The following is a 22,683-nucleotide window of genomic DNA, read 5'->3' on the forward strand; positions in this document are numbered from 1 at the left end:
GTTTTCTATTATTTTCTCCCCTTGCTTAGATAACAATCTTTTTTTAAAAGACCACAAAGCTTTTTTTTAACCATGTAGTTGTGGTACATGCACAGGTGTATGCGTATCTATCAACAACGGCCTCTAATACATTACTTGACGTTAATATTTTATAGAGCTGTCTCCATAAGCTGACATCCAAATGCTAACAGTTACCTGGCACAAGTCTGTCAGATCAGTGTTTACATAGTCGAGAATGATTCTCTCTGTGCACTCATTTTTTCAAGAATTTTTTCGCTTTGAATTTTTTCGCTTTTTCGCAAGTGAATTTCTCATTCACTTTCTGCACTTTTCCTCTCTTTTGAATGCCTTGTTCACCTCACCCCCACATGCCCTCTTCTATCTTTTTCTGTCTTGCTCTATGGTTGTTGCTACTGTCTCGAAGCAGATGGAGAGTACGGCCCAGTTTTAGCTTTTGTTCCAATGTCCCCAGAGAGTCCGGGCCCTTTCCTTGGCTCCTCCCACTCCCCTTATCTCCAATGAACTTTAGGAACCACACTTTTCAACTAAGCATAGGAATGAGCATGTGCTCGGCTTGCAGTTTACATTGTTGTACTCACTTTTTAACACTTTACCTGTTCAGTGTGCATGCCTGATGTTCTGAAATATGTACGTCTAGCCCTGAATGAAGAGGAGGTTGATCTTCATGGTGGAGGTTTTTCATAATCTGTCCATCATTTTGAAGATGGCTGAAGAACTATAGAAGAGCAGAAGCAAACTATTCCCCAGCACCTCACACACAAACACACCAGGGGGAAATAAAGTGCAATAGAATTCAAAGTTTTAGAGTACATAAAGCTGAAAAAGTCACTAAACTATGCTCTTCCTACATTTTCTGTTATTGTCAAACAAAAACAGTCAACGTGTATGCAGCGGGTTAGAGACCATCAGTGTGAAGTTGAGAAAGGTCCAGCCTTTTCTGTCTACATAACATATTAACCGTATCAAGAAACATTGTGTTGCCATAACTGTCTCAGAATTTACATCGAATATAGCTTATATGTTGGTTTTGTAGGTTACTATGAATGTTTAAATGAAGTTGAAAAGCAACACGACAGAACCATTGCGCGCGAGCCTCTCAGATTCAATGCGCCCGCGCATTGCGTAAGAAATTAAGCGGTATTTGTTTATGTTTTTCCTTCAACGCTCTACCTCAATATTTAATGAGCTGTGAAACCTCAACTCAGGCAGGCTCCCAGCTGTTGTCAGGAATACTCCATGAGTAAAACGAAAAAAGACGTTGGTGTCACCGATGCTGTGGTAGCATATAAGGGCACGCGAGGGTCAAATGACAGTTATAAAACAAGTATCCACTCAAAACTCGACAAATGTAAAGAGGTGTTCGATCATTTAAAATAAAAAAATAAGTTAAAAAACAACAACCATTTCGTATCTGTAGCATAACAGTATTTTCCTTTTTTTTTAATCTATTATTTATGAATTAAAACAAGCAAAAGGTTTAGACCAAATGCACCATAAAATTATTGCATTATAATCACCTTCCTCTTTCAAACCACAATAGGGCTGATTGCTGATGTAGGTTAATTCGAATCAGTTAAAAAAAAAAAAAAGAAAAGAAAAAAGAAATGGTCCAGAAGTATATTAGCCTAGGCTATAGCCTATATACAAACAGGGTTGTTTTTTTTAAATAAATTTTAATGAGATATAAGGACAAAGGTTTTCCGCAAACCGCAAGTCACACATAAATCTACATAATTTTCCACCAAAGGCAAAAAAAAAACAAAAAAAAACAACCATTCGTAAATAATGAGAACAACCAGTTTGTCAGATTAAAAAAAAGGTGTATAAGGCTATACAATTGCCTTCGTGGGAGACCTGGTATAAAGGTACAAGTTTTTGTGTCAAATTTAATAACATTATGTAGCCTATTGGAGTACTATAAAGTAGATATTAAAAGTGCTCTCTTCCTCATTTTCCAGTGGCTCGTTTAGATCTGCTCTATTGCCACATATTGAATGTTGCATGCAAGTACATAGTGAACCTGTCAGTTCTATGTGTGCATATAAGTTTCTTAAAGGAGCACAACTTAATAAAACTAACAATATAACTGCAGAGCCCTTTAAAAGCATAACTATTTTATAACTTTTAAGCGTATGGACATGTTCCAAGGTAATCATTTTCCAAGCCTTTTTTTTGTGTGTGTTGAGCAGACCGGACATATGGTGAAAGCTTAGTTCAGCACGACTGAACCTGACAGGTCCTGTAAGTTGTAACTATGCACTTATCTTGCCAATTACATATCTAAGTGATACTTTAAGAAATAACCAGACAGTCTCCGTCGTATAATACCGTACGCTGTTATGTAAAGCGGGATACAGAAACATGTAGGCTAAATGGAAACAGACAGTTTTACGCTTAAGAATAATATGATCAAATTCGCCTGCTAAATGCAGGTGATAAACTTTCCACCTAGTTTAAGCATCAGCTAGGCTACTCCCAATTTACAGGCGCGTGGTCGCGAAATCTGAGCGCGTTTGTCGTTTGAGGGACGCATGTAACAGGACGGCACAGATGGTCGCGCGGTTCACTAGAAGATAAAGGTATTATGGATAAGGTTGTGAATAATTTAGCGTTCTGAGCGTGTGCATGATATTCCCTATTATTCTCGATGTTAATCTGGATAGGGATCGCAGACACATGGCTCAAGTGATTGGTTAAACGCAGGGGTGGAGACACAAAAAAGCAGGTACGCAGCGCCCACTTTCATTAATAATTCCTGAGCAATTCCAGTGAAGTCTTTCAAGGGAACGGACAAAAAAAGTTTTGGAAAATTACGTATCCCTTCTATTCCTAAAGGAACTATGTCAGTAGCTTATACAATTTACAATGTGCGTGACTCGTAAGTGTAATAATGTTGAAAGAATAAACATGCCCTATTCTATATTTAAATGAGCGGATCAAAATAAGCTTTTGTAAAAATAGCCCAATTCACTTGGGGTAAATTAGGTTTTAAAATGATAAATGTTGTTCATAAATATATGAATTTTTATTATTATTAAACATGTAGCCTATTTTAAAGGGTCTCACTGTAAAAACGTATGATCAATAAGTCATGACATGTTTTTTTGCATTGCGTTAACTCATCAAAATAAGTTAAGTAATTTTCAACTTTTTTTTATAAATTATACAAGATTCAACTAATTTGTTAAGTCAGTTTAATGTAGGCTAATTTATGTTGAAATGACTTAAACATCCAAGTTGATTGTAGCCTACTTAAAAATTAAGGCAACAACTTTTTTTTTAGGCTACAGTGCTGTAGCGATTTTTGTTTTATAAAATCAACAAAAGAAGGCTATATATGTAAGTCTCCTTTTAGTTTAAGATAATTACACGAGTTAGCGTGTTTGTGTGTATGGTGTAGTAGCCTACTACGTCAGCATGTGTACTTTGGTGCGTGCTGGCGGGCGTGTGAGCGCGTGTGTGGCAGACTCACTGAGCGAGTGTATAGTCTCTCGAGTCAGGTCCTGTGGGACTCCACTCAGTGCGCTCACCAGCTGACAGCGCGTGCTTCCAGGAGGACACCCAACACCACTTGACACGGGTCGGCCAGCAATTTTGTAAAAAATAATAAACGCTTCAATAACAGTTAAAACAATTTCTTCAATAAACATGAGGTTACGCATAGATAAGAAGCGTTTAAAACAATTAAAATCCTTTCATACGCAAAATCAAATAGTTTATGATGTTTGTCATGGCTCGAGGGTAGAGAAGCTGACAGTTGGCATACTGAGCACGCGTTAAGAAAACCGTAACGTTTGTGCTATACGTCTTTAGAGAAGTGTTTTCAAACTCTGAGCAAATGAAATGATTAACGTTGAAACTAAGTTACAACAGAAAATCAATTTGTTGGTAGTTTTAGAGTGACAGCACAAAAACAGCGCATGCAGCTACAAAAGTTACGTTTTCTCATTATGGCAGGTTGTTGACGCTTACATTTTTTACGATTCGTACGAATTAAATCATACGAATCTATACGAAATCGTTTATACGAAAATGAGTTCGGGGGTGCGTTTCCCGAAAGCATCGTTGGCCAACTATGGTCGCAAGTTCATCGCAATGTCCATTGAACTCTATTGGTAACGACGGAACTTGCGACCATAGTTGGCCAACGATGCTTTCGGGAAACGCACCCCGGGTTGGCCAAACGACGGAAACACAATATAAGGAAATTAACTTAAAGAGGACGTTTACATTTTATTTGACAAATATTTTGATTACAATTCCACAAGAAAAATATTTTTGAAACCAGAAGCTAAAGAATGAAAAGATGAACTGACATTATGAGTTAATGGCATTATCAGTTTAATTCGTTTTTTCCTTAATTATAGGCGTCACTGCATATTAAGTGTGTTGAAGTGTACAGCTCTAATGGTATTACAGTTCTACAATAGCCTATCTAATGGTAATGATTTCGTGTAAATAACACTTAAAATCAAAGGTTCCGATAATAACCAAAATGGTTTCACAGCCTGATGCCATAAAGAACCTTTTTAAGTTCCATAAATAACTTTCTTCTAAAATCAACCAATACACTGATCTGATAAACATATGTTAAATTAAAAACATTCTCTAAAGAAAAAAATAACCAACTTGATAAAGAGCCTAAATGTTTCTTGTTTCACTGAACTCGCCAAAATATATACACTTAAAATAAAGGTTTATTTTTATCACCAAATGTGTTGATAGTTGTAATGATTAAATGCCACATCAATTCCAACTAAAGTTTTCCAATTATAAATTATAACATTTGTAAAATGTAACATAAATTTAGACCATTTGTTGCAATGTACATATTGAAATGATTTAAACAATAAGATTTAGACATGTTATGAGACAGAGATAGAGATCATAGAGATAACTCAAAGACACATGAGACATAATCATGTTAAATTTGCCTTTTTATTTCTACAATAAAACAAAACATACGAGTAGCAAAATTTCAATGTAAGGCAAAAATTGACAAGGCAAACGAAAATAAATAGCTTAGGCTACTTCAGCTACAGAAGCAGAACACAACTTTGCATTGAAATCAAATATTAAAAAGAACGGATGTACAAAATCTAATGGCTATATTAAATATATTCGTCAAATTGGCATTACTTCTACATAAACACAATTTCTTGTTCCACGACAAAAGAATGTTTCTCAAGCCTATGGCCCGTTTTTAAAGTGCACGTAAACTTTAGAAGTTGCAAATTCTTACAGGGTTCAAAATCAATCGTATCCATGAAATAGGCCCATGACAATCTTTTCTGAATAATAAACAGTTTCAAAAACTTTCAAGGAAGACAGTTTTATGCATGACATTCGAGCCCATGGCACTGCTGCACGCGGCAGTTCACATGGCGTAGGGGTCTGGTCAATGTCACGAGAAGGCAACTAAATCTATTGGCGTCAGACACAACAACATCATTGTCAAAAGATCGTACAACAAATGGATAAATAAAGCAACCCATTACAAAGCCCAAATATACGATTGACGGACAGTCCAGTAGTGTGTTTTCTAAAAAGCGCGGTGCTTGGGCAGTTTCAGTTCCGAGAGCTCGTCTTCGCTCTGCAACTCCAAGTGCGCTTCGTCAGAGTCACTGAAGTGCGAGTGAGGGGAGAACTCTCCGTCGCTCCGGTTCGACCGAGGCGAGTCCTTGCTGGCCTCCGAACCGGACTTGCTCGTTCCAGAGGGCGATTGAAGCTCTTGCTCCATGAAAGTGGCGAATGTTCCATCATCGTACTGGTACGGGTAACCCGCGCCCGTGCCTCTCCGACAGGCGCTCGGTGATCCTCTGGGAGAGCGGTCCTCCTCGAACCCCTTGGCAGGCAGCAAGTCGCAGTTTGGCGGGTCGGCTTTAGCACCGGGGCCCTGAAGCAAGTCGGACAGGGCGTTGATGTAGATCTGGGCCATCTGTAGGGTTTCGTATTTGGAGAGCTTCTTGTCGTCATCGAAGGCTGGGATGACACTGCGCAGCGCGTCAAATGCGTGGTTCAATCCGTGCATCCTTCGCCTCTCCCGGGCATTGGCAGCCACTCGCCTCTGTTTCTGCACGCCGTTGGTCGCTTTGCTGGACGGGGCCCGCTGTCTGCCCTCATCTGCACCCACAGCTCCTTTAAGCCGGCAGAGCTCGCGTACTTTGACAGGACTCTTGCTGCTCTTCCTGAAGTTGGAAGCAGAGGACACGCCTTCCGAGCTCGAGCCGGGCGAGTGCAGCAGGTATTCGGCGTGTGCCGCGCAGGTGCCAGCCTGCACGGGAGCCAGCCAGGCGCGTGGGTCACTGCTGGCCATGAGTGCCAAAGCTGGTGGGTACTCGCGCTGCTCCCCCCGCCCCAAGCTTGGATGCTGGACGTCGAGTTCAACCACCTCCCTTGTCTCCGTGCTCATTCCATCCATTTTGTTGTTATGTGCTTTTTGGAGGAAAGTGGGTGGCTATGGATATGGGAACGGGGTTTTTGCCGTGGAGGATTTCTCTTCTTACACCTGTGGTGAACAGGATTTCTTTACTGATGTCTCAGAGCGACTCGTCGGTTTTAAAAGCGGCACGCGCCGGGGAGCCCCCCTTCCCAAGCTGGTCGCGTGGCGCTTTGACCAATAAGAGCACGCGGGGCAGGCGCGTGTAGGCGACCAATGAGAAGTCGCAGCAAACCCGAGAGAGGTTATTATGGCCAAACTTTCTTTCTTTTCTTTTTTTGATAATGTAGCGCTTCAAGCCTGTTTAACTACAGAATTATTATCACAATGGGTCGTCCCACAGGACGTAGGCCTACTCAGAATCTTAGGGACTGAATGAAGTTTTGTGGAAAGCCACCTTACAAGTTTAGGAAATTAGATATAGTAGGCCTTTAATACAAAAAAAAAAAAAAAAAAAAAAGGAAAAAGTTGTCTCGACAATCTGAAATGCAGAGAAAGGGGTTATCAAAAATCTTTGACGACACTGCGTGCTTTGAAACTAGCTTGGTTTATTAAATTCAACTGAATTTAGTCACGTTTCTTAAATTAGGCCCGAACCTCAATAAGAAAACAAACCCGATGACCTAGGCTACACTGCTTTGATAGGCATTTGCTCTGTCTTCATGTATATTGTCCCATGAAATGAAAGAAACATGCATCATTTTGTATTTTGCATATTTTAGTCAATGAAATGTAATAAGTTAGGCCTATTAGAAAGTTATTTACAAATGTTTTTTCTAACTTAATGCCTATTTATTAATTAGTTTACGGAATAATAGCCTATAGGCTAATCGTGCTTATAGCCTAATCGTACATCTAGCCTAATAATTATATAAATTAATAAATAATAAATATAAGTGTGCTACTTCTCTCAGTTATGCAAAAATCAGTTATGCAACATAAACATTAAATAAAGTGCAATAATTAGTTATATTGGTCCACATAAGACATTCAAGCAATGAGTGTTATACCAGATTGAGTTTCGTTTCTTTTTTGAACAAGTTCAAAACCTTTTGATCCGATTTAAGGAACGCCCTTTTAGCAAAAGAGCTTCCCAAAGATCAGAAACTTGATCTGGAGGCGCGACAGTCCCTTGCTGTCACGAGCTTTAGAAAGAGAGCAAGCGCAGAAGGGGCGCAAGATTAATAATAATAATAATAATAATAATAATAATAGGCAACTAATTCGGTAATTTTCGTTGAATTGTAGATGACACTTTAATTATTGTTGGCAACTTAAAAAAATAAAATAAAGTAGGCCTACAAAAGACAATAATAAAATAATGGAATAGGCCTAATGCCTAAATATCGTGAAACTAAGAAAAAGCATTATCTGGAGTGAAACCATATAACGTGGATAAATGTGCAGAGAGAAAACCGTGCATTGTTAAACATACTTTGTGACATAGGCTACAGCTGCGTTCCCTGGTTAGTCACCGAAACAAGTATGAAACGCAGTGATGCACATGACCTTAATTCCGGTTTTCTGGCATTAAAAAGTCCACATTCATCTTTTTACATTTATTCATGAATTCATAGAGTGCAGAGGCTTGCGGACTGGCGCCTGAGCTCACCCCAACTGGAGCCTCATCCAGGCGGCTTGTGTGTCTTGGAATAGGTCCTAAAGCAAACAACAGGTTGGGATTGCTGCCGTCGATTATTAAAGTGTCCCAGGGACAATAGCGACTCAATGTTCCATTCGACACGCCTGAAGAACTCTTTGGAAAAAGGGCACAAAATGTGTCTCGATGGGGGCTTCCACCGCGATCGAGTCTGCGTGCTGCTTTCTTCATTCCTGTCTCCCGGGAAACCCAGAGATATCGCGTGCTTGATAAAAGTCGATAAAAGACATCATAGGGTTCCAACACGAATAATAATAATAATAATTATTATAAAATTAATTTCAGCCACAGCAAGCTACTAAAGTAATTGTTTGAAACATGTAACAAATAAATTCATTATTTCTTATATATGTAACAAATAATTTTACATAGATAAAATGTCATCATTTGGATTCAATTCAGACTTTAAGGGACTTTCATTGTTCAGTAATTAAACCCCCTGATACCACATTTAAAAGTGAGAAACTGAATCCACAAGTGTTTTCCATAATACATGAAACAAATAAGACTTCTGATTTTCTAAATATCAGAACAGGTGCACACTTAAATGCATCTATTTTTAAAAATCTATTGAAAAGGCATCAAAGGCGACATCTAGTGGACATGCAATGCATTTACTGTAAATCAAGTGGTACATTTTTTGAGAATGAATTTCACCTCAATACAACCATCCGTTTTACTACAGTTCGTCATACAATAAAACATTCGACACCTTGAATTTGAGTGAAAGCCTGTCCAATGTAATTCTCTAATTTGATTTAGTACAAGCTATCCTCTTTTTTCCATAGGCCTGCACTGTAAAAAATTAAATGATCGATACACTGACATCATATGGTTTTACATTACTCTAAAATAAGTTAAGACATTTTAAACTTTTTTTTTATTTTTATAAATTACACAAGATTAAAATCAAGTCAGTTTAAATTTAAGTTGAAATGACTTAAAAAAAATTTTTTTTTTGAGTGTACATGCAGCATAAAATGTCTGGAATTGCACATCACTCCTTGTACATGAGCTACAGCTCTCGACTGCATGCCAGCCTTCACAGGTGCTATATGTGCTGTAAGTGTAAAACTTTTTATCATTAGAAGATAAAAAAAAAGACCATGTTGGTGCATCAGGGTGTTTGGTAAAAAGTGTAACATACAAATAAATAAATAACATAAGAATCGCATACAAGACCTTGGCCTACTACATCTGGACACTTGTGGCGACAAACTCTCCAAGCACTAGAGCATGACTTGAAACGCTGTGGTGCCTTTCACTTTGACCTGTAGTGCATGAATCTGGTTCACAAAGTCAAAAGCCAAATTTGGCTAACCTTTGACCACATCCTTCATTGTGTTCAAAGCATCAGCTCATCCTGAGGCGGAAGGGATAAAGTAGAACAGCGTTACTCTTCGCATACAGCATTTCGAGACATTTCTGATGATACAGACAACACAACAAAAACCACTGTAGAAAACATGTTTATTAGACAAATTATACACAGAAAGCTTTGCCACTTGTAACAGAGGCCTCAGTTTGTTCCATTTGAATAATATGCAACACATACAACAAAATAGGCCTATATTAAATACTGTACATTATAATCAGTTGAAAATGATGTAATCCTGTACAATTCTATGTATGAAATTAAAAATGTTACAGGCATAGCAGGTTTTGCATGCTTCTTTTACGGGGGAAAAAAAACCTTGCCTCCTTTTGAAAGATTCGGAAATCAAAATGGAATGAAGTCGAATGAGAATGTCTTCCCGCCAGAGAAACCGTGGAGAACTCCTTGTAATGTGATAGTGGCTATAACTGAGCTTTACAGACTCAGATATTATACTCTATATCTTCTTTAAATCCAACAAAAAAAAGTATCTGCATGTAAAATATACACTTTAATGTCTCTTCATTTACTCTAAATAAAAATCTTTAAACTGATACTAAATAAAATTGCTCCTATAGTCTTTCATTAATCATATCTTAAGAAAAGTACATCTAGAATGCTTGCGTCAAAACACTGTTGCCGTTTCCTACACACAACATTTGCGAATTAGTCAGAGGATAACAAACTGAAAGCTCATTCTAAACAACTAACATTAGTAAATATTAATACAGTTTATGTTAGTGAAAAGGATTGGTTTGTTTTTTTGTCCTCAAAAGGTGTATTTTTTCTTTAAAACTTACCACACCTCAATGGCCTTGTTTAAACAATTAGCACTTTGAAAAAAAGTTAGATAAATATTACCCCTTAACATTTACGAAATGAAATAGAAAGAGATTTCAAATAACCCCTCAAAAGTCACCACTGCATCAGCGTCTTCAAATGGCGTGGCAATAGGTCGAGGACTGACACTTGAAAAGTAAAAAAAGCCCCGTCTCCTAAGGCTCGTGTTAAGAATTCCTTTTAAAAACTCTCTCACTCTTTGATTTCCAAAATCTATGACGCACAGCCGCGAGATTGTGGCATATACAATGAAGCTATTCTACAGAATGTTTTTGTCGAATCCTGGAGTACGGCTACAGAAGTGAATACAAACTCTTAATGGTTTAATGGTGCAAATCAATGAAAGATGATGGCACTGAAGCAATCTCAAAACTAATCACAAAAAAAAAAAAGAGAAAACTAAAACTACAGACAGTTCTGAACATTTATTTTGTTGTTAAAACTCTCTGACCAGACACATTCCACGCATTAAAGATTTGTTATACTTAAAGTCAGTAAGAGACATTTAGTAGCATTTGTTTCATCCCTCTCCCTACGGTACAATAATGTTTCTTATTTTTTATTTCAAGTTCAATCGAGTCTTTTCCACAGAGTGTCCATTAAAAGACTCAAAGTAGATCTCGACTTCAGGGAGAAGGCAGAGAGGATGAGAGGTCCTTAGAAACACAGTCACTCACTGTGAGGCTTCCGAGAAAAGCAGGTTATTTTCTCTCAGTTTAGCAGCGCCTTGTCGAACGCTTCAGCTAGAGGGAGCACTGAACATTAACAGAGCGCTGAGGTGAAGCACAATTCAGTCGATGAGTTGACAAGATTCTTCTAAACTGAGTTATTGCAGATCAGGGAAACACTAGGCAGTCTTTAAAAAAAAAAAAAAAAAAAAAAAAAACGAACAAAAAACAACCCAAACCAAAAAGGTAAACATACCATCATTGCAACATTTGATAGTTTTTTTTTTTTTTCCTCTCCCCACAAAATCGAATGTGGCAAACAAAAGGCAAATTCATTTAGTTCACAGAGAAAATCTCCCGACAAACCACAATGACAATAATGATCATTTTATTCCATCCTCGTCCTGCCGACGAGTTCGGTCGGGACAAGCAAGCTCCATCGCCAAGAGCAAAAGTCAAGAGAAAACGACAACCAAAAAGGAACATTTGTATTTACATATATCTCTTTTTTTGTTTCGAACTCGCAGGCACAGGAACTCCTGCAGTCTATATGGAGGTGCCCCTGTCCGGGTCGTTGCCGTAGCTAAAGTTGGGGGCCGGGGTGGGCTGATACGGGATGCTGGACATTGTCTTGACGGGGCTGCGAAAGAAGCCGCCGTTGGGGGCTCGCTGCCGGAAGGGCCCCCCAGTCCGGTGGTCCTGCACGGCCCCAAAGGCGAAGCCGGCTGCGGCTTTGGCCGACAGGCTGCGGCTGAGAGTCTGGATCTGCTCGGGGATGAAGGTGGTGGTGGTGATGTGCGTGTTGCGGAAGTCGCTGATCTGCTCCAGGGCCTGCCGGGCGGCCGGGAGGGAGTCCATGTCCAGGGGCGTCAGGTCGATGGAGGAGGTGGAGAACTGTTTGTGGGGGCTCTCATCGTCCGTGCACAAGCTGTTAACCCGGTGATGAAGGTGCTCCAGGTCGATCTCCTTATCGTCCTAGAGGAGGGAAAACGGGAGGAGGAAAGCGGAGTGGGGAAAATAAGGAAGGAGAGAAGAACAGGAGGAGGAGCGAAGGTTGTTATAGGATCAGAAGAGAAAAGAGGTGTAAAGTGAAGTGAAGGGGTGTGTATTCATAAGAGCAGATAGAGAGTGGGATGGTATAGCGAAGTGGGACAGCACAAGGTGGTTAACGGGGAAACGGATAGGGGCGGTGAAGTAGGAAGGGAGTTGGTGAGCAAATGAGATGTGAAGGAAGTGTTTCGGATGCAGTTGGGAAAAAGAAAATTTGGAAGAAGGTTGAGGGCGGATATTGATGAAGAATTAGCGGGCCCAATGAGGTTTTAGTGTTTGCATGGAAAGCAAGACAGAGAAAGAGGGGGGGGAAGGTACAAAAAGGGAAACATACTGAGCTACGGTAATGAAAACACAGGACTGTCCTTGGACTATCATCAACATTAACGTCGTGTGACAGATGGATCTTTGGATATGTAGATACAGTCTACAAAACCTTTCCACTTTCAAGCCATCTGAAACCATGGTTGTGACAAAACTGTAGCTTATCTAGTATATAAGAAGTTTAACTAACAGAACTACTATAAAATATGTAGATTGCTTTAAAGAACTCACGAGGTGACGTGGGCTGACATTGTGGCTGCAGGGAGCTCAGAGATAAAAGCCTCTGGTTTGGACCAGCATAAAGCACTTAGTTGATTCCAGCCACCAGTGGCAGGCAGCGTGGCCCTGAGTAAAGAGGGGTGGTGGGGGAACCTGGTCGGGCCGAGGGGGGCGGGAGGTTCGTAGGTACCTGTCCTACCACCATGGTGGAGGAAGGCGGTATAATAGGGGTGAAAGTGTGAAGGGAAGAGGAATGTGGGAAGGCTGTTACATGTGCTGTTTTGTTGACCTAAACAGGGACCTTGTGCTTCTCAAAATACTTTGGTGTGTTTGAAGATAATAAATACCCTTACACTTTTCTTTTTGGGGCATGGTGAGATTGCATTATGAGTCTAAACCTATGCATTTCATCTGCAAAAATGGTATCTTTAGGGATACACCAGCTTGTCACTGCAACACCCTTAAAGGGACAACTTGGTGTTTTATCAAGCCCTAAAAAGAGCAGTTTAGTACCTCAGAGTAGTAATATGTAGGCCTATCTATAGCCTGTAAACTGTCAGTGTCCCGGTAGTGGGACACTTGGTCCACTTTTTTATCGCCGATTTTCATCATAAATTAGGTATCATTCGAAAGCTTATATACTCAAAATTCATCCAGGGAAAACCGTTTTGAAATTGGATTACATTACCATTACAGAACCCCTTTAGGCAAAAGTTGTGCAAATTGTTTTCCTGAGAGTGCAGATATTGATGAAACACTAGTGTGAAATCTTTAAACCAGTGGTTCTTAACAGAGAATCGTGAATAGTGTTCTATAATGGAGCTACAGCAGCTACAGTCTGCATCTGTCCAAGTATGCATGACAGAATGTGTAACTGAATCTTAATCTGAAGGATTATATGCACATGCACGTCATCTTTGTCTTCCGGAGCATGTGCACAACGCAAAGGCCAATAGGTATCTATAACATGTAGCCGAGCTACAATCACATTATCTAGGTCTGTTGGTCCGACTTCACAAAAGCCAGATGAGTATGATTCAGTCAGACTAAAGTGGTTATAGTACAATTTAAAAAGACACATTTATCATCTAACTGAACTTAATCTAACTTTTAAAGTCTAAGTACACCCCTCAATTTTATGGAATAAAACATATTTGTAATTATTATTAATTATGAAGATTTAATTATTAATCAAGAGTTTAAAGCACACACATAATATTGCATTGTTATATTTGATAAATTAAACCATTGGAAGTTTACTGAGGCCCCCTAGTGGGCCTGATTGAGAAAAAAAAAAAACTGCTTAAAAAACAAACAAACATTTTACCTGATGCAATGGCTAATATTATATATATTTTGCTTCAGGCCCCCTGATTGAGAACCACTGCTTTAATTTAGCATTTTATGTGTTGCAATAATTGTATTGAGAATAAATACTGAATTAGACACTTAGTCTCCATGTGTGGCACCAATCTTAATATTGAACAAGTTTTGCAAACGCCCCTCGTAGGCTACACAGCTCAAATAACTTCCTGTCACGTTTGCACTGTGACTGTTTTTGTATTCTTTTGGCCAATTTTGTCTAGTCACTACGTAGCTTGGATCTAATGGATTGATCTCTGTGGGCTTGAAAAAGATTGGTATTGAAAGCAGCCCGTATAATTGCATTTCGGGAAATTAATGGTAATGGCCTTCCTTGTAGCACCCAAGTGGATTCTCTTCCAGCAGCAAATGTGCGATTGCTTAAGTCCGTACAAAAAAACTTATCTTTGCGCAATTCATAACCTACGTGGGCTCGAGGCTTGGAGAAGTGTGGAAAGAGTGTAGCTCAGTGCTGGCAGAAGACAGTTCGCGACGGGATGGCGAACGTGTGCCTCAGCTTGGAGTCGAGGGGTGTGGCGCAGCATGCAGGTGACAAATGATTGGAGGAAGGCCTGAGCGTGAGCATGATGTCAGTCTGCGGCTCATGACACGGCTCGTCTTGCCTCACAGACGGTCCGTCTGCCTGTGTCTGTGTGCGTGTGCGTGCGTGAAAGGACATGACCCAACAGATGAAGCAGGCAGATGAGAGGATGGGAAAGAGGTTGTTTTCAGAGAGGTGGGGGAATGAATAGAAAAAGACAACAAACAAACAGTCAGCACACAGATGTTTTTTTCTTTCTTTTTTTTATGTCCAAGGAGCCAGATACCTGGAAGTGTGAGATGGTAAAAATGGCATTTTGCATTTCTCTCCCACCCCTCAACACAGAGTACTTATCTATAAAACAAAATCAACAAAATAAAAGTTGTTTCAGGCTTTGACAGCAGAATAACATGATTGTTTTGGTCTTTTCTGAAAAATATCCAAACATTTTCAGAGTAATGACTGACACAGATCGCTGTTTGGCGTTCGGCGGCCTCTGTTAATTATGCGGCCACATGAGGTCTGACTTTCAAATACCTACTACTACTATAGCCACTCTGAACATAATAGGAATAAAAGCAGGCAAAATATATTTTTTCCTTTTTTCTTTCTTCTAAGACTGAAAAACAGTTGGTTATTTGAATGCAGACCTCATACCGCGGCCTACAAATGTAGAGGCACCGCAGGACTCCAGACAGCCACAATATCAATGACACAGCAGACATTTGAGGTGAAGAACTTTTCATCATTTGGTTTTTCAGGAATGATTAAAACACAAAGCTTGGCATGTGAAATGGCTTATTCATAAAGCAAAACCTCCAGTTCTCTGGACCGCCTGCTCGTCCTCTCTGGATCGGCAGGTGGTGCGCAGTAAAAACATTGACTTGGGTGGAAAATGGTTATTCATCGCTACGAGGTGGAACTCGTTTTGACGACTTGTCATATCGAATCATTTCTGACCAATTGCGACACCACAGAAGGAAGCCGTGACGGCGAGATCACAGAGAAACAGAGAGAGGAAACAGGAACAAACTAACACCATGGCATATGCAATGTGTGTGTTGGTGTGTGTGTGCATGTGTGCATGTGTGCGTGTCAGACACAGACACAAGCACAAAGTCATTCTATTGTTCATGTGCAATGAACTCAGTGTTAGCCAGGTGTCAAGAAATATCACAAAGAAAAGAGGAAGCAGTTAGGAAGATTTAAAGATGTACCAAGACAGCACTGGGACACACCAAAAAGAAAGTTGCATCATGCTGAAAGATGGAAGAATGGTTTTTAGGATGTGCCAAAATGACATTTAAGACAAAATGACTTTATGTTATTCAGTATTTTTGCCTTGTTCAAAAATGATCCAAATATCCTTAAACCAAGATCATTTTTAATTATTTTATTGATTCATTTAATTTAGTATTTCAATGTAAGTTTATTTTTATTACCACAAATAGTTTGTGTTGTTATAAATCTCTCTAAATGAAGTTATGCATAAAACAACAATTTGCTGAAGGGGGTAATAAAAATAAAACTTAACTCGTTAAATTATTCTCTGAAAGCATAAATAATTTGACTGGAAAACAAGTCAAAAATACGGTAATTTTGCAGTAAAGAAGTCTTAAATTAACTCTGCAATAAACCAAAGAGCTTTAATTGTAAAACCAAAAACATCTGTGAGATGAGTGTGATATGTGTTCATCATTTTTAGCGTTTGTCTTGTCTTGGTCGCTTTTGGCATTAACACGTCTCGCTCACTGAACCGTGTGTGTGTGTTAAAATGTGTGCTTATCAGCATGTCTGTGTGAATATTTGTGCAAAGCTCTGCCAAGCTTCTACTCTGATGGAACCGTCTGGAAGAGTGCTTCGAGGAATGAGCCCAAATCAGCATGATCCAACCACTGGGGCAGAAAGGAGCGGGGTTCAAGAGTGACTGCCAAAGCGCTCCACCCTACATGCTCAGTGTTACATCTTCAACTACACCACTACATTAGCTAGAATTAATGACTTAGCATGCTTATATACAGTAGAAGGGGTCCAATGTTAACTTTGAGGCCAATGGTAGGTGAATTTATCAGCTAAAATGAGATTGTATTGCTTTTAATTATTTGTAATATGGCAATGCATATTTGTGACAAAGTGCAATATATAGTGCAGCATCATACAAAAAGAATATTATATAATATATAGTACCGTTCAAAAGTTTGAGGAGGTCAGTAAGATGTTTTTGAAAGAAATTAATACTTTTATTTAGCTAAGATGCATGAAACTGTTCAATACATTTATTATGTAACAAAAGATTTCTATTTCAAACTTCTGTTCCTTTCAGAGAATCCTGAAAAACATGTATAATGTTTTAACATTGATAATAATAAAAACAATCAGCATATTAGAATGATTTCTGAAGGATCATGTGACACTGAAGACTGGAATAATGATTCTGAAAATTCAGCTCTGCCATTATAGGAATAAATAACAATTTAAAATATACTCAAATAGAAAACAGTTATTTTAAATTGTGTGTATGCATGTATATATATATATATTTCACAATATTACTGTTTTTACTGTATTTTGTGATCAAACATGTAGCATTAGTGAGCATAAGAGACTTCTTTCAAAAGCATTTACAAAATCTTACAACCTCAAACTTTATGTATTATTTAATAAGAGGAAAAACACTAAAGGCATCTTAAATAAAGCCCTGATAATACATTTTTAATGTGCGAAAAAGTTGTTAAAAAAATGCCAAGACAGATGATTTCTTTAGTTAGTAGATAGTTTGTGCTTTAAATCCCTCACATAGTAAGGTCAGACTATTGCTATTGGAATCCAATTCAAACCATGTAATGCCACAGTTCCCAATAAAGTTCCCGGGCCATTTTAATTCAGTGTTACTTTGGGCCTCGCTTATAAACAAGTACAAATGAGCCATTCAGCTTTTTATGACTTAAATCTGCTAATTGTGGCATGCTGTAATAAAAAAACTAACAGGATGAAGCTCATCTGCCATTTCTGCAAGGAACATAATTTGTCCATATAAATGTCTGAACATTATGGCGAGCAGTGGAGTGGACGATGGCCTTCAGAGGAGCAGGGATGAAGGAGAGCCGCTCTTCTCTGTGGGGTCATGAGTGCCCTGCTGCTGCCGCCCCTGACAGATAAAAGCTGCTTCATGGCGGGAGGACGGAAGACAAGAAAAAGCCCCTGACCGCTGATCAAAAGCACTACTTTGTTTTTCAGGTGGAACGCAATGCTGTGTTTTTTGGCCTGTGGAGAGTCTGATGACTCAGACCAGAGGGGTATGAGGAGAGGTCAGGTGTGTATGTCGGGGGGTGGGTGATGGGACTCAATTGGAGTAATGCGGGAGATGGGGGATGTAATATCAGGAAAAAGAACACCCACAATATGACAGCTGCAGAAGATAACAAGGAGCCATAAACTCATCAAATCAAAGAAATGCGTCAAGAGCAACATCACAAAGGTTCATTCACAGCCATATGAATGTGCTGTCACTGCTACGCCTGTGTTACATTGAAGTGTTGTCATGTGAAATGCAAGCAATGGGTTTATTTGGTAATTAATGTTAACCGTATTCAACAATAGGCAAACAGTTGTAAGAACAAGAAAACAAAGAAAAACAATATGTGCAAACAACACATTAATCTAAACTGATCTTCATGAAATTAGCTATGGGATATAAATGAAAAATTAGAGCCTTGTCTTAAAGTAATTATCTAGGTATATGCAGCTTTTATAAGCACATATATTTTTTAGCACCTAATTTTTTTCTCAACAGCTCTATTACAGTTAATGTGCTTGGCAAGCAATTGAACAACATTGTGTTCTTTTTGGAGAGGTTTGTTTAAGTGAGCTCTCAGAAACAAATGATTTGAATTACTTTGTCAACTGTTTGTAATGATGACTATTTCTCATTTTAATCTCTTGTCTTTTTTGTTAATGTTACTAATGTCCTTCCAAGGCTTTGGTGGCATATGACCAATATTGATTCTGCTTAACTGTTTGTTCTATGGCAGATAAGTCCACAGGATTTATGTTATTTACAGTAGAAAGCGTCGAACAAACAAAATGTCCAGAAGACCAGAAGGATGGTGTTATTAAGGGGTGTTTGTTAGGTACAAGTTCAAATTGGTTACGGTTGCCGAGCAATATTGCAACTTGTTGCATTATTACAGAATGATTTGAGGTCACAGGGGTGTATTATGGCTTAAATGCAACAACTTCAAAAGTGAAAATATCTTAATCAAATATGAATAATTATTATTATCATCTTTTGATTTGCTACCATCACGTTCCGAATACAAGAGAAAATCATTTGTGAGGTATAAAAGCCATTGTATTATCAAAAACTCAGTATAGCTACAAAGTTATTTAATCTCATTATTAATGAATATTCATATTATTATTTTATATTAATTGAATTTATATTATTTAATTTAAATGTTATAATTCAGTACCATTTAATATAATATTTTTTGAAAATTCCACCAAATATCTGGTAAAAACAGCAGTTAACAGGATATAAACTCATAACGTCATACGACTTTCTTACCGCCCAGTTTTACATTCTTTAAAATGTCGCTGTCCTGCATTGAAGGGTTAGTTCACCCTAAAATGAAAAGTAAATCATTATTTACTCTACTGGTGTTGTTCGGACTACAAAAGGAGAATAAAAAAAAAATTTCCTGCTCGTGCTCATCCATATAATGGCAGTGAAGAGCAACCATCATCAAGCTTTTTAAAAAAATGCAAAAGTATCACAGAATGATGAATCCCATGTGACACGTGTCATATTCCAAGTGTTCTGGGGGTAAACGATAGGGTTTGATGAAAAACAAACCGAAATTGAATGTATTATTTAATGGAAATCCTTTCCTTGGCCATTGGTCTTCTATGCTCTACTGTGAGTTCAATGTGACTCTATTAGCACTACAGTTCACTCCGACTCGCCCAGAAAAAGCACACAAGATTAATACAAACATGAAATGAAATACAATATACTTTCTTCTCTCATGTGAATTTATCTGCTGTGTTTGCCGCAACAAAAAGTTATCGCATTCAAATCTGTTGAATGTCATTCTGACTGTCATCAGACAAACGGAGATGTTTAACTCAGTGAAGAAAGTACACAGGTACTTTTGGGGAATTCTAGGCATTGTATTTCATGACACGTTTTTTGGGGCGAGTTAGAGTGAACTGTGGTGCTAACAGAGTCACACGAATGTGCAGTCAAGCATGGTAGACCCACGGTCAAGGTCAGGATTTCTGTTAAATAATACATTTCATTTTGGCTTGTTTTTCACCAAACTGTATCGTTTACCCCCAGAACACTTGAAATATACCTCACGTGTTGCATTCTGTGATACCTTTGCATCTTTTTTTTAAAGCTTGATGCTGGTCGCTATTCACTGTCATTATATAGACAAGTGCAAGCTTGATTTTCTTTAATTTCTCCTTTTGTGGTTCAAAAAACAAAGAATGGTATACTGCATTAGAACAACACCAGGGTGAGTAAATGATGACTTAATTTAATTTTGAGATTAACCATTCCTTCTGAGGGGAAATTTAGGAGCGATGTTACTGAACTTGAAGTTCTGTAACTATATTGGATCCTATCTGGTCTTGGGCAGTTGGACAATCTCCATAGTTATTGTATTTAAACATGTTCCACACTCTTCTGTTTATGATAAGCTAATTATCAACCTCATCCCTATTCTTAAGGGTTTAAGACTCTTACCTCCTTCGATGGGACTCTGGAGCCTTTCCTTCGCGTCCACCAGGTTTCCACCGTGGCAATAAGACAGGAGAGCACTACACCAGCTGCTAGTACAAAGAAGACCCCGGCAAAGCTGTGGATGTCCAAGGCGCTGGCACTCTTCCGAGTGCCCACAGGAGAGTACAGGTCACATGGACTATCTCGTGGCCACCACTTCAGCTTCAAGATGTCCATGTCCCCATTCTGCTGAAGCTCTAAGATCCTGGACACAGAAAGAAAACAGACACACATATGGATGATTCTTTATTCTGAGGCACTTTTCAGATTACTTCAAATGATGTCTATGTTACAGCATTAATCCTGGAATAAAGGTCATGAAGAATCCATACCATCACATATTAGGCCAAAACGAATTTCAAGAGGATTTTGGCTGGAAGTGTGATGGTGTGAATTTCTGATATTGTGTGTGATGGTATTTTTTTGGATGGATGTTTTTTTTTTGCATTTTGGAAAAACAATTTGACTTGCTAATAAAAGTTACCTAGCAGTTAATTAACAATGAACTTATGAAAACAGTTTTGTTACTGAATTATCATAAATCACTAACTTGTAATAACTTATTGAGGTTCTTGAAATCTCAGTCACAAAATTAATCGTGGTTAATCCCAGTTTCTGTTAATAAAAACAAGCAACTTTGTCAGAATTACAACAGAAATACCGAACTATCGTATATCCTATAAATATCCAATAATGGATTGAATATTGAACACTGTCTTGAACAACGGCAACCTACAGGTCAAGAAGGGTGAGAACACACACACATATATATATATATATCAATTGTAATTCCAAATGCATGATGACAGCAGTATTGCAGATAGTATTGAATTGAAGATAGTATTGAAAATATGATTTTCTTGAATATGTGCAAAGCTGAATTTTACTGGTTTTACCTTATACAGTATGAAGCGTGGAGGCAGAAGCTCAAAATAAGAATATTCAGGCAATTCCCTCACTTTTTAAAAAGAGGAAAAAGTAAGAGACCCATAACATCCACTATAATCAATCATCTAAAAGTAGTGTATTTCTATTCAAAATTACAGAAGACAGAAAAGTTCCCCTAACTAAAGTCGGCTAAAGTAAGACAAATATGAACGTTCTTTTGATAACTGAAGTCCTGCACTCCATGCCTGGACATTTACTACTGGCCTAAATATATGCATGATTGTGCACCATTTTATTGTGTGTCGCATTACAGAAATGGACTGTGTTATGAATTGAAATTGAATGTCGGATTGCTTTATTCTTACACATTAATTGAGCCACTGAGATCTGTGTAACACCCTATAAATAACTCAGAATGGTCCCAGTCTGTTCAATGGCATCTGTTGCTGCAGTGATTTACTTTTTTTCCCAACACCAGGGGGCAGTGTCTCCTCAGAAATAATGTCACCTTCCTCACCATAAAGAATGAGTGTGTTCTGATGTAGTGATGGCAGTTTGTACTAATGCCAGTCCAGTGGCTGCAAATGAATGATAATGAATACAGGACACAAAGGTTTAGGAGAATTTGCCTCATTGATTGGCTGATCTGTATTGCGTGGCGGTCTCTCTCTAGCCTGATTGTCTGCAGTCAGGAGTCAGCTCACATTTAGCCCCAGAGGAGGAGACTAGCGCGCTTCCAAGAGCCCATATTCACATCCAAACTGCAGCTGCAGCAAACACTTATCCAAACAGCCACACACACAATGGAAATGTTCAGAATTCACAGTAACACACAATGCTGTCTAAAATCCTGTTCAACATTTATTCAAAAAGCTACCCTTCATTCTTTATATCCATATCCCTGTCTCATAACAATATAATACAGGAGTAAAAAAAAAAAAGTCCTATTGCACTCAACAGATGGAGAATGACCCATCCACATTCTGCTATGGACACAGCTCACAGGACTCACAACAAGGTGGGCCAATGTTGAAAGATTTGCTTTATAGATCACATTTTAAACGTGCCAACAACATTTAGCAATGCAACACCGCCCACATATGTTGCATTAGAGGATTCAGAGTGCGATAGCAGAGACCTGAAACAACAATGAGGACAATTCAAGAGAACAGCACAAAACATACATGGGGAGCTGTGATCCAGTGCCATTACAGTGCCAAGTACTGTGACTGAGTAAGCAAAGATGTAATCAATGTCCAACTGATGGAATTGTTGAAAGTGAAAGAATTAGTAACTCAAAATCAAAAATGAACAAGTCGTAGTACTATAAAACAAGCACCTTGTGCTTTAACAAGCACTAATGCAGTATATTCCAGTTATTGAGAAACCATGCAATATCTTTGTGTTGCCAATATTCACAAAATAATCATGCTTTGCAAATATATTTTGAGAAAAAACTATCATTACGAGTGAACCTAGGAACATTAAAAGATTTTTAAAAAGTACAG

General features: G+C 38.6%; 2 protein-coding genes across 4 annotated transcripts in view; both read right to left on the reverse strand.

Moving 5' to 3' along the window:
• Positions 1–5,163: 5,163 nt before the first annotated feature.
• On the reverse strand, positions 5,164–6,442 carry atoh1a (atonal bHLH transcription factor 1a; the record flags this gene model as incomplete). Its single annotated transcript, XM_084388671.1, has 1 exon — positions 5,164–6,442. The coding sequence occupies one exon, from the start codon at positions 6,440–6,442 to the stop codon at positions 5,564–5,566; it is 879 nt and encodes a 292-aa protein (XP_084244797.1). The 3' UTR covers positions 5,164–5,563.
• Positions 6,443–11,294: 4,852 nt separating this feature from the next.
• The window catches only part of grid2 (glutamate receptor, ionotropic, delta 2), a 427,641-nt gene continuing 416,252 nt past the window's right edge, over positions 11,295–22,683 (reverse strand). Inside the window, exons 15-17 of one of the 3 annotated variants that reach the window (XM_084389290.1) lie at positions 20,252–20,492; positions 14,386–14,607; positions 11,885–11,978 (exon numbers count right to left, since the gene is read on the reverse strand). In XM_084389290.1, the coding sequence (XP_084245416.1) occupies positions 14,425–14,607; positions 20,252–20,492 (424 nt within the window). In that variant the 3' untranslated portion in view covers positions 11,885–11,978; positions 14,386–14,424. Of the gene's footprint in view, positions 11,979–14,385; positions 14,608–14,768; positions 14,854–20,251; positions 20,493–22,683 lie in introns of those variants that run through there. The other 2 variants (XM_084389289.1, XM_084389291.1) reach the window with 2 other exon arrangements.

Source organism: Rutilus rutilus, assembly GCF_951802725.1.
Source record: "Rutilus rutilus genome assembly, chromosome: 19".
In the NCBI taxonomy this organism is placed as follows: domain Eukaryota; kingdom Metazoa; phylum Chordata; class Actinopteri; order Cypriniformes; family Leuciscidae; genus Rutilus; species Rutilus rutilus.